Source organism: Tympanuchus pallidicinctus, unplaced genomic scaffold (assembly GCF_026119805.1).
Source record: "Tympanuchus pallidicinctus isolate F22 unplaced genomic scaffold, pur_lepc_1.0 scaffold11, whole genome shotgun sequence".
Classification (NCBI taxonomy): Eukaryota; Metazoa; Chordata; class Aves; order Galliformes; family Phasianidae; genus Tympanuchus; species Tympanuchus pallidicinctus.
Window position 1 is genome coordinate 18,181,177 of NW_026294627.1, and position 12,354 is coordinate 18,193,530.

At 48.5% G+C, this 12,354-nt stretch overlaps 1 protein-coding gene across 1 annotated transcript in view; it reads right to left on the bottom strand.

Moving 5' to 3' along the window:
• The window catches only part of FLT1 (fms related receptor tyrosine kinase 1), a 103,364-nt gene extending 97,928 nt beyond the window's left edge, over positions 1–5,436 (bottom strand). Inside the window, exon 1 of the mRNA XM_052671411.1 lies at positions 5,174–5,436. Within this exon, the coding sequence (XP_052527371.1) occupies positions 5,174–5,366 (193 nt within the window). The 5' untranslated portion in view covers positions 5,367–5,436. The remainder of the gene's footprint in view (positions 1–5,173) is intronic.
• Between the last annotated feature and the right edge of the window lie 6,918 nt (positions 5,437–12,354).

Genomic DNA, 12,354 nt, shown 5'->3' on the forward strand with positions numbered 1-12,354 from the left:
CCCTGAGCTCCTACAACAGCAAAGAACACCTTGTTTCAAGGCAACAGCTCCAAAAGAGGGAATATGACTCAAAAGGGATTGTACGTATGAGGGCTTACTGCCAGATATCAATGGATGATAGAAGGGTATCCCTGTCGCCTAGCAAAATACTGAAATGGTGCAAATGGAAGGTGGGTCAATCCCATCACACTGGATTGTGATGTAAATATTGTATAAGGCTGACTTAACACTGGGGATATAGACAAATTGATTTGGTTGTGAAAATCAACTGAAGTTTGGAGAAACAACAGGGACAGTAAAACCAGGTCATTGTGAATGTGAGCCTTTCTCTCCTTCGATAAAACAAACCAAACCAAAGTCTAGGGTGGAAGATGAATAAATCAGTCAACTACTTTTCAAAAATCAGTCACTGTCTTGAGTAACACAGAGGTGTCATTAGCAATATCCTCTTTCTCTCCATGACTGTTGACATATCAAAGGTGGCACAGCTCCAGCCACCAGCGTAAAACAAAACAACTGCCAACCATGATGCAAAGCAGAAGAAACAGTCATCTACACTCCCAGTACAAACTCCTCCATACGTCCTAATAGTTCCGGACTTCCATTTCAGGCAATAGGACCCCCGACATGCAGGTTTGAATTTTTTCTCCCACACCCTAGTATTTCTCAATACTTGTAGTTTTGATTATCTCTGGCACGAAGTCATTCTGCCAGTTGTAATGGGCACGACAGCACCACGTTTGGCTCTGCAGCAAGCACTTGGCTTTCACTTTTCCAACTGCTTCTTGCTGCATACATCACTTTCTTTTAACAACATGGATTTATACGGCACTGACTCCAACCACAGAACAATGAAACTGAACTTGGTGAGAGACAACTGTCTGCACACCTTCCTGTCCGCCCCTGAACCAGCTTTCAGATGGTTTCCCTCATGGTAGGATGAGAAATCAGGTCACTCAGAACTGGGAATGCTGGGAAGGTCGTTCCCCAACTGTGGCCTGCATGTAGTAGGAGTGCATCACAACAGCAAAGAGAAGAGAGGCAGGTGCTGCCCATGGGTAGAATCCATGCTAAAGTACATATAGAAATGATTTCCCACATTCCTACAAACATTTTTAGAGGGGAAAAAAAAGCGCAACAGTCTGCTGGGGGCAAAGAAGGACACAAAGATGAAGCATGTCTGAAGGGAGCAGTTAGCTGCTGAAGATGTCACCCCAATGGGAGAGGTTTGCCTCCAGCCGCAGAGGTGGCAGTGGTGGCTGAGCACACAGTGCTGCAAGGCAAGGTGCAGAGAGCACTCTCAGAGCAAGGTGGCTTTCCATTCCCTCAGGGGCTGCAACTGGAATTCCAGCCCCTAGTTTTAGGGAATCCAAGGGAGCAGTTTTGCTGATAAAGCATCATCACAGCCCCACTGGACACAGATTGCTGAAATGCCAAGCCTTCGTCCTCATCTGCTGCGCCTCTTCCTTTCCCAATGTCAGTCGGACACAAAAACTAGCGACTTGATAAATATTTGTGCTTGAAGTTTCCAAACCACATTAAAGTGTAAGGACTCAGCAACTGTCCTGAAAATCTGGACAACTTCCTTTGGTCCTATACACCCACACAGTGCGAAGGGCTACTGGTTTCAGTCTTTGCAGCATCTGACAATAATAGCTTGGCTTGTTGGATTTTGTTTACATGTAAGAAAGAAAAAAAAAAAAAGAAAAACAACAAATGACAACCAAACTAATCTCCAGTTCTTCCCAATAACAATTTCCTTTTAGGGTTCTAAATGTTCTGGGTGATTCTAGATATGAAGTTCTTTTCTAGGGTACACGTCAAGTACTCATTTCCTTTTGCATGAAACATAAAGAACTTGCTGGCTTAGCCCAAAGCAATTGCTCTGGATGACACCAACCCAATGAGAGGGTGAAATATGGATTTCTGTAGAGTATGTGGGCACAGCACCTGCTTGGTAAAACAGCGGTAAGTAATTTAATGGATTCTCTTCAGGAATGCAAAAAAAAAACCATAGCAATGTATAAAACTTCTTAAAAGTCTGTGTTGTACCATAAGGTCTAACTCTTCTGCCTAACATGAATGTAGCTTGCTTTAGGGAACCCAATTTCCATAAAGATTCAGAAGTGGGAAAGTCCATTTTTCAGCACTCTGTTGAAATTTCCAGCCCTAATCCTAAATTAGACCACTGTAGCTGCAAGTCTCTGCTTCTGTTTCAGCTGAGCACTCAAATCACATAGAAACCTTAACGTACGAGCTTCAATCTGATCAGCACTTTTAGGGAAGTCAGGTTAGTTATTGCAAGAAATTAACCTCAAAGCAGTTTGGATTTGACCTAGAATTACTTTCTTCATTTTTTGCAGCTGACCATGAAATTGAAAAGTCCATCGGTCGCTGGAGACATTGATGATCTAGTTCCAACTGGAATAACTCAGGCTTGTATAGTGGTATCCACAGATAAGGTTGTAATATATTCTCTTTATCTTCTAGCTGCTAATTGTGAGGTATTGCTAGGGTGCTGACAGCTGGAAATAAAACTGATTTATCCATCCCATGTTTCTGGAAATACAGACACATCATCCTTGATTCAGGCTGCAGAACCTGATCATTTCAGGATTTAAACTCAGCTCTTTACATTCTCAAATGCTATTGATTAAAATTATTGTCATTCGAGGTCTGTGACTAGGAGATCAAACCTAAATATGGCACTGAAGTCTTTATGTCAACCATTGCGTGCACAGTCTTTAGCATAATGGTATGCAATATAGTTTGTGGAATACAAACAATACATACAAACGATGAAAGAAATATATGTAGTATTGCACAAAACAGAGACTTCTTTCCTCTGATAGCTGAAATATGAATGTGCATAGAAACACCAGAGGGCTGAAGTGCTCAAGACTCCTGAGTCAAAGAAACATGATTTCTATTATTTCCTTTACCTACTTTTTCAAACAGAAACTTTTAGTTTTCGTGTTGTCTGGAGGAAATTGGAATTATTAAATAGCCATATACAAGTTAAAGATCATCTCTTTCTGTCCCTTCGCTATGGAGATGTCTGTAACACCTGACCGTTTCTGTAAATATTCTCCAGTACCAGTCAGTAAATGGAAACTCAGCTGACAGCTGCAGAGTCTGAATTACAAGAGTGAAGCATTGAGAACACTCGAAAGGGAAGTGCTGGACAGCTTGAGTGAGAGTTTCAGGTAAGTAGGCAGTGAAGGAGGGTGAAATGGGAAGAAACACCTAGAGATGACTTGCAGAGAACATTCCACCACTTCACGACAACTCTGAAATGCTGTATGCCTACAAGAGCTTCAGTTCTGACCTAGAAGAAGCTTGATCGTTGTCAATGCTATTGCTTTTTTAAAAAATAAGAAAGAAGGAAGGCACAGCAAAGTCGAAGATGTTTTCAAAGTCAGAGCCCTGGACTGGAACTGTATCTCCCATACTTGTAAGAGAGGAAAGAAATTTCCAGCAAACCAGTTGTGAAGGCATTCAGCCACACAACCAGGAGGCACCACTCCGTACCTACTGCACTTGAGCCACCTCCAGAGTGTGTGTCTCCACTGCCCAGCACCCAGCACACCGGGCTTCCCCTAACCAAGGCAAGCCTTTCCCGTTGGAGTTGGCGTAGGGCGCGTGTGCCGCTGACAGTGCCTGGAGCAGGAAGGTGAGCCAGGGTCCCTTACAGAGCCTCAGTCACTGAATCCACCTTCTCCCAGGACAGTGGGTTTGCCGCAGTTTGCACAATGGGAAACCTTTCTGACAGGAAAGAGGAAGCCAGTGCCCCAGCACAGCTCGGCACTGCGGGAGCCCATGTGGGAGAGGGACACCGAAGTTCAAGCTCAAGCTGTGAAGGAAGCCTGGCAAGGATTTCAACCCATGTTTCCTGTATCTACAACGAGAGTCCCACGCCTGTGCCTATTCCATCCTTATGCCAAGGAGGGCACAGCAGAGAAAAAATAAAGCAGGGAAATTAACACTTCCCTGGGAGGAAAAAAAAATATATAGAAGAATACCTATATGTTTATAACAAAGCTGACGAATCAGCACTTCCCGAGCAGGAAAATGTCTCAGCGGCATGGCCCCACCAGCTTTCCTCTGGGCAGCACTGCAGCACCGGGGCCACTGCCACAGTACTTAGCCCCTAGGGGGACACGCTCCCCCACAGGATCACAGAATCACAGAATGGCCCGGGTTAGAAGGGACCTCAAGAATCACGAAGCTCCAACCTCCCTGCCACATGCAGGGCCACCAACCTCCCCATTTAATACTACACCAGGCTGCCCAAGGCCCCATCCAACCTGACCTTGAACTCCTCCAGGGACGGGGCATCCACAGCCTCTCTGGGCAGCCTGTTCCAGCACCTCACCACTCTCTCTGTAAAGAGTTTCCCCCTAGTATCCAACCTAAGTCTTCCCTCAACTTAAAACCATTTCCCCTTGTCCTGCTGTTATCTACCCTTTCAAAGAGTTGATTCCACTCCTGTTTGTAGGCTCCCTTTAGGTACTGAAAGGCTGCAATGAGGTCACCCCACAGCCTTCTTTCCTCCAGGCTGAACAAGCCCAGATCCCTCAGTCTGTCTTCATAGGGGAGATGCTCCAGTCCCCTGATCATCTTTGTGGCTCTCCTCTGGATCCTCTCCAACAGCTCTCTGTCATCCCCTGATCACGGCTTTTTTTTTTTCGAAGCGAGAAAAGCCGAAGCAACCAATCCCAAAAACATCGCCATTAGGCGCAGCGGATTTTTGCAGGGGGCGCGGAACCATCCCGTCACACGCAGCCCCGCGGGATGCGGGCAGCCCCGTCCTGCCCCGCCGGGAGGAACTCGCAACGCGCTCCCTGCCCTGCTCGCATCGGGGGCACTTTTCTGCCTCACGGGCAGAAGTGACTCTTGAAAAACAAAGCGGGCTGGAAAGCAGCCTACCCCGCGACCAGAGCTTGCTTTTCCTCCTCGAGGCACGGGTTCGGACATCGCGACGACCCACGCCGCGGAGCGGCTCGGCGCCCCCCGGCACCCCGTCTCCGCGCCCGCCCTGGGAACGGAGGGCGGCGGTCGGGCGGGCAGGTGTCCACCGGCTGCCGCGACGCGGCGGGGAGAGCCGCCGATGGGGAGCGTTCCGGGGAGCCTGAGGCCGGGCGGGGGGTGGCGGGGACCGGCGGACTCCTACCTGCGAGCAGGAAGGCGGCTCCCAGCAGCACGGTCCCTGAGAGCAGCTGGCGGGGCATGGTCCTGCCCGAGGCGGCGCGGGGCTCTTTCCGTGGAGACGGCAGAGAGGCGGAGGCGCCGACCGAGCTCCGACGGGCTCTCCTCGGTGCCGGGCTCCTCCCGCCGTGGCGGAGATAGCGGCGCGGCATCAGCATCCAGCGGCCCCGCAGCCCTCCCCGCCCGCCCCGTCCCGCGGAAAGGGAGTGTCCGCGGCCAGCCGCCCTGCCAGCTTCACCTCCCGCGGACATCAATTAGCGGCCGGCCCCGGCTTCGCTGATTTATAACTTCTCCACCTCCCACCGCGCACCCCCTCCCGCCCCCGGCACATCCTCCGCCGGGAGCACGCCCTCCCCGGGCCGCCTCCCCGCCGACGGCGGGCACCGACCGCTCCCTGCGGGGCTTACGTCCCGACTCCGGCCCCGCGGAGTTTCCAGCCCGACCGGCTGACCCCGACTATCCCGCACCGCCCAGGTGCGGTGCTCGGAGCTCCCCAGGGGGGACTGGGAGAGCGGCCCCGAGCGCACAGAGCGGCCAAGGCAGGGAGGGGCATTGCTAGCGCTTTCCCCAGCGCTGAGGATGTTTCAGGAGCCTGCCCTGGCTATGGAACCACAGAATTAGGTCTTTGGCCTGATTCGGTGCAGCTTTCCCTATATTTTTATGATACAAAGGAAGTCTCGAGAGCATCTGTACAGGGCAGGTAAATGGGATCAACCCCTGCCTTAAGGAGAAGGAAGTGGAGACACATCAAGACACTAGGCGTCTGGTCCAAGGCCATAGGAAGCTGGTGACAAGAGCCACAAATAGAATGCAGATCTTTTGCATCCCACCAGATCATCCTGTGCTACAAAAAGGATGAGAAGCTGGTGTTGTTTTTAACTCAAGAACTGTTTAACTTCCAAGTTTAAAGTCGGTGAAAACGTTTCCTGCGTGCTTCTATCTGACTCCTGTTCACAAGTGACACCCTGAGTTAAGAATTTCAGGCTGCATTTTCCAATCTTCCTGCTCCCAGCTGAGACCTTGGAAATAAAATAGTTATGGATATCTTCCCCCTCATCTGCTTGCACCATGGGGGGAAGAACCCAGAAGTTTTTTTTCCCGAAGAGGATGACTCATGACAAGTCACCTCCTCCAGAGGAGAGGATAGCAGCTGGGAAAACAGCCGCTCAATGAAGACAGTGCAGCCAGAAGTAGGAACTAGGACACTGGGCATCCTGACAGCTCAGACCCCCTAGGAGCCAGGGCTCCCATGCACAGAGCAAAGGGAACTGAATGTCCCTGCCTCTGACCTACCCAGTGCTGAGTACGTGCTGAGTCTGAGATGATGCTGGCCCCATCACAAGCTCCGTGGCCATACCACATCAGCTCCACACCCTCTTCACACCTCCTACATCACAGCTGCATTCATTCATGGCCTCCAAAGACCACAGCACTTTGGCAAGACGCACCTCCTTCCTTCTCCAAAGGATGTCCTCAGCTCCTGACCCTCCCGAGGAGCTGAGGGAAGGCAAACCTGAAGACCTGCTCGTAACCCCTCATCACTCTCCTTGTGCTAAAGTCCAGGGGGGAAGACATGGAGCTTACATGAAAATTGGAAGACCTCAGTATTGAGATAACAGGGAAGAAAGAGGCAGTGGACATTCCCATGAAGCAGAACAAAAATGCTGTAGGAATCCTGCGCCTCGATGAAAGGCATCTCTGAAAACTTCTTTGAAGCATCTGTATTGACAGACAGGGCAGTTCCTATTTTTGTGTATTATGATATAATTGTGACAGAGTGAGAACATACTCTGCAGAGTAGCTCAGGTGCTATGGCTGTACAGATAGCCACTGACCACAGGCAGTGTAAGCTCTTTATATCCAAACCTCAGGTGCTGGTTGGGTCAGAACCATGGTCTGACACTAAGAAGCAAGTGGAATACACGACAACAATTTTTATCCTTTGGAGTTTCAAGGCAGTTGTTATGTTTTCTTCATTTGTGAATTGTGGAAATGCTCCCCTTTCTAGCATTTATTAAAAAGGCTATCACTGTATAGTTGAAAGGAAATCAGCCAAATTTAGAAGCTGAGAGTAAGCACTCTTTGAAATGTATCAGGCAAACATCTTTGCTTCAGGGCTATTCATCTCCAGCGCTACAGAAGCTGTGACAGACTGAGAAGAAACAGCCTTTGCAGTAGACATCATCAGTTTTTCACGTTTGCTCAATGCCCAGCAGCACTGTACTGCTGTGATGAATTTCACCCTGCTCTGCTTGTGCCAAGCCTCCTGCCTGAGCAGCCCATACATCTGGCACCGAGATAATCAAGTTGTCAAGCATTGGCTCCCCAGTGTGCATCCCTTACCACTCCCTGGCTAGTGAGACTCACTGGAACAACACAGAAAGTGAGCAACAGGAAATCAGATTGAAAAGACGAGTAGTCGGGGCATTTGGTTGGAAAGGGGCCAAACCCAGCGCCGCGATCCGCCTTCGGCTGCAAAGAAACACAGACACCACCCTGAGCACGTAGGACCTCTCACAGCTCAGTGCTTAACTGAGGCACAACCTCATCTGCTCCCTGCTGGCCTTTCTGACTCTTGAGTGGAGGGTCCTCTCAATCCGGATATGACTTCGTGGAGTTGCTAGGACGCATCCTGAGGTGCTGGATTCTGCTCCCCATTGGAAGCAGAACACTTGGAACATCCTAAGGTTTAGCCAGGTCTCTTGGGGGGAGTCATGTGGGCAGTTACAGTGGACCTGACAAAAAAATAAAGAGCCTGGAAAATGCTGCTCACACCAGTAGCTGATAGGCTCCATACCTGACCTGACTTTCCAGTCATGGAAGCAATTTTTTCATTCACATTGGTGCCCAAAATAGTTCCTTGTGTTACTAGTTGCAATACTCAGAGCATTACCTATAGGTTATCACAAGCATCTGCACAGCAGGTTCCTGCCCTTAGGATAAAGCTGCATGAGACATAGCTGAGGGACATCTCTTGATTTGTTTGGTTCCTATACTCCCAGAGACCTGGCAGGAGCAGCCGAGATGTCTTGGAAATGCTTTCAAGCTCCAGCTGTTGGGAAAGAGGGAAAAATGGCAAAGCAGCATAGATTGGATCTCCCCCTGCAGGTTTTCCAGCTATCTGCAGTTGCCCGCTGATTTCTTTTTAGGTGTACGGACAATTTAGGGAAAGGAGTATTTCAGTTGACTGCCTGAAAGCATTAAAATATTTCAGTCAGTGCTCCCTGCCCACCAGTGGGAGCCTCCCCCTACCCCATGCTGTAGTCCCTCACTGGCACTGGCACAACTGTTTCTGGAGTTCAGTATAAGAGAGCTTGATGAAATAATCCAGAGTATATCTTGCCTGCTTTCTGTGAGGGGCTGCTCATACCCTGGGTTGTTTTGTGGATAGGATGTACAGCACCTTCCCACAAAAGGAGATGCAATGAGCTGGGATAGCTGGAAGAATATTGGAGCTTTCTATAGTGATCCAGCTACTGGGGACCGCAGCCTGAAGCAAGACCCCAGGTGAAATAGGTGCACGCTACCCAAAGCCTTTCTCTGGCTCTTTTCCCCACTTTTTTCAGTGAGCTCTTTTCCGTCAGCATTATTTTTATTCCCTCTGGTTCTTTCTCCCTGTGGCAGAGACAGAGTTGAGACAGCACATTATCTCGTCAAACCCATTTGCCATCAATATTATTATAATTCTAGCTGTTGTTGTCCGGATTAATTATGAGTGAACAAGAGATGCCACTACATTCAAAGCTGCATTTAGACCAAGGTAGATCTACTTTATTTTCTTCAGTATCGTGAAAAGAGAAAGCTTAAAGTCTAAAACACGTGCATGTAAGTGTATGTGAAGACAAAAAGTACAGCTGTGCTGGGCTTTCCTAGACTCGTTGCTCTGTATCTGGGCAGGGTTTGTGCCAAGGACAACCAAAAGTTGCAGGAAAGTGTTAGTGATTGCAGGACAGCCTCACAGCACTGCTACTCATCATTCAGAGCAGGGTGCAACAGCTCTGAGCACTGATTGTGTCACCCCTTCATCTGCACTTCTTGCCATCTGCATCAAAGCTGGATCCTGCTTTAAGGGCAGTGGAGCAGGCAGCTGTCTGACCGTGGCAAGGAAGAAGAGGCAATGGAAGCTCATGCTGTGTTCTTTTCTATATATTATTGTTCTTATTACAGTTAGACAGAACCACAGAATCACAGAATGGCCAGGGTTGGAAGGGACCTCAAGGATCCAAGGATCCATGAAGCTCCAACCCCCCTGCCACATGCAGGGCCACCAACCTCCCCATTTAATACCAGACCAGGCTGCCCAAGGCCCCATCCAACCTGGCCTTGAACACCTCCAGGCACAGGGCATCCACAACCTCTCTGGGCAGCCTGTTCCAGCACCTCACCACTCTCTCTGTAAAGAACTTCCCCATGACATCCAACCTAAATCTTCCCTCCCTCAACTTAAAACCATTTCCAGTTCATAGACAACTGGCATGAACAGTTAGGTTGTTCACACTTCATTGAGAAGTTAGGAAGCTAACAGTAAGAGCTTCAGCAGCCATTGAGGGTGCTCTCTGGACACTGAGAAGCTTTTAGAGGAGTTCCATGGCTGAGATCAGAGTTTGGCCAACAAAGTCAGATCCTTTGCTGATTAAAAAAAAAAAAAAAAGGGAGAAAGCTAAAGGTGAAGGTCTGCCTTTCCTGACCCTGGAGTCTGCCTTCAAACTGAGGCTGTACCACCGGTCTCTGATTGTGCCATATCTCTATGATGTATCTGCAGCAACAGCTGCACCCAGTCCTGTACCACTGTGACTCTGTCACTGTCCATTTCTCTACCTATTCCTCTCCTCTTGGGTCCACATGGCAGCATGCCAGTGAGTCTGTCCCTATTACTGGAAGCAAAGTCTATTGCAATACACATTTTCTTTCAAAATACAACACAATTGGTTTTATATGTGTATTCAGCAATTTTTCACTAAACAGGAAAGAAAAAAGAGTGGAACAAGATTTTTTTTTTTTTTTCCCCTGAAAAATGCAAGTACAATAGAAGAATGCCAGTAAGCATTTCCACTGCATGCACACGTACGCGGGCTGGACCCCCCTTGCAGGCAGGCACACCTGCATCAATATGGGAATGACCCACTTGGGGCTGCCTGGGTCAGTGTGGTAGGGATGCAGTGCTCTCAGATCATCTTCCCTGCTGCTCAAACCTTGTCCCACAGTATTGCTTCTTCACTTTATCTGGGAGAATATATATGATGCCTTTCCTGAAGCCATTCCTATATGGATGTATCAGGATAAGTGTTCAGAAAGAGGCAAGACCACATGAAAAAAGCAATTGCATCTCTTCCCTGTGGAATCAGTCCAAGGTCACTGCATTTCAGTGGGAAAGACAACCAGAAGGTCAGCAAAAGAACCACAAAACCAAACCAAAACATGTCAAAAAGGGAAAACTACCCAAGAAAATATTGGGTCATAGAAAGAAAACCAGCCTTACAGTGCAGAGTTCTTTTCCTCTTACCACCCCAAACACTCGCCCTGGAGGAACAGTGCTTCCCTCACCATAACACAAAGCAGCTTTCCGAGCTGGGAGCCGTGCAGCTGCTGCTCACAGCAGAGCTGGTGACTCAGGGATGTGCACGAATACCAACGTCCTGATTATTTTGGAACAAACCAGACACAAAATCTGAACAAAAGCAAACAGCAATCTGACCGCAGAAATGATGTTCACAGGAGCATCTAAGGAGGTGCAGTGGGAAATGTGGGATACGTGCAACACTTTCAAGGTCTTGTAGCACTAGTGTAATGCATATGGTTATCCCACACATCCCAAACTGCAGGGCTCATGTGATCCTTGCCCCAAGTGTTTGTTCACTTACAGAACTGTGAGCAAAGGAGAGAAGATTCAGGGCACAACTTTGGAGCTCTGGTGATGTCCAACTAAGCCAAATCAGTAGCAATGTGACTGTATCAATGTGACTGGTGGAAAGAAAGAGAGAAGAAAGAGGGCCCACTGCACGTTTTACCCAGAACCATGCTGCTGCTGACTGCAAGCAGCGAGGAGCAAAGATGGGGCTTTACAGGGGAAGAAGAACAAGAGCTGCTCCAGCCTGGGAGAATAAAATAACTTCTCCTGTAATGCACTGCAGTTGTCTTCTTAAAAGAAAGAGGAAAAGAAACAAACAAGCACAAAACATAAAAAAAAAAAACAACAAAACAACCCACAGAACTGGAAATAGGATAAGTTAAAAGACCATTTCACTTCCAGTTCCATGAGATACTTGTGGTGATGAAGGAGGTCATTACCTACGTGATGTAACAGTGTCATTTCCATGCTATGAAATTAGTGTCTTTGGTTCCTCAGTGAAGGAAAACCATAACCAGCAGGTCAGCACAATGTGGGGACAGAAAAGGACTGTCTGCTGACTTGGCAAGCCTCAGAACTTCCCAGCTGTCACTGAAACCCCACCTGGGAATGCTTCATCATCACTGAGTCCAGCAATAGTATCCAGCATGGGTCTAGCAGGGAGGATGAGCTGTGAAGAAGCTAATCTCATAGGCAGTGAGGCTGCTGGTACAGTCTACAGACATCCCCACCTCTCAGAGCTGCTGACCTCAGGAGGTGCACTGAAGCTGTTGAAGTTGTTGTTTGTGAAAGAAAAAAGGCAAAAAGAGTGGACCAGAAAACTTTGGTGGTGGGAATTCTGGGATCCCCAACCTGCAGGGCCTTCTTGCTAGTCCCAGCAAAAGATAAACAGCAGGACAGGAAAGCCAGAACTGAACTACAACCACTGAATCAAACCCCACACTTGTCTGCACACTGAGTGGTAATGAAGACCTCATCATTATCTCTGGATGCACCCAAGGCCAGGCTGGATGGGGCTTTGGACACTTTGGTCTGGTGGGAGGTGTGCCTGCCCATGGCAGGGGGTCAGAACAGGATGGGCTTTAAGGTTCTTTCCAACCCAAGCCATGCTGTGATTCTGTTTTATTATCTATGGTTATCTGAAGAACAGTCATCCTAAGGGAAGTCTACAACACTTTACACGCAACTTCTTGAGGTGAGGCTCACCCCAAAGGTCTACATCTATACTGGGTCTCTTTTAACCCTGTACTCCCTGTGGCTGTGCCCCTCTGAGCGTCTTCAGAACTGGCTCAGGAAGG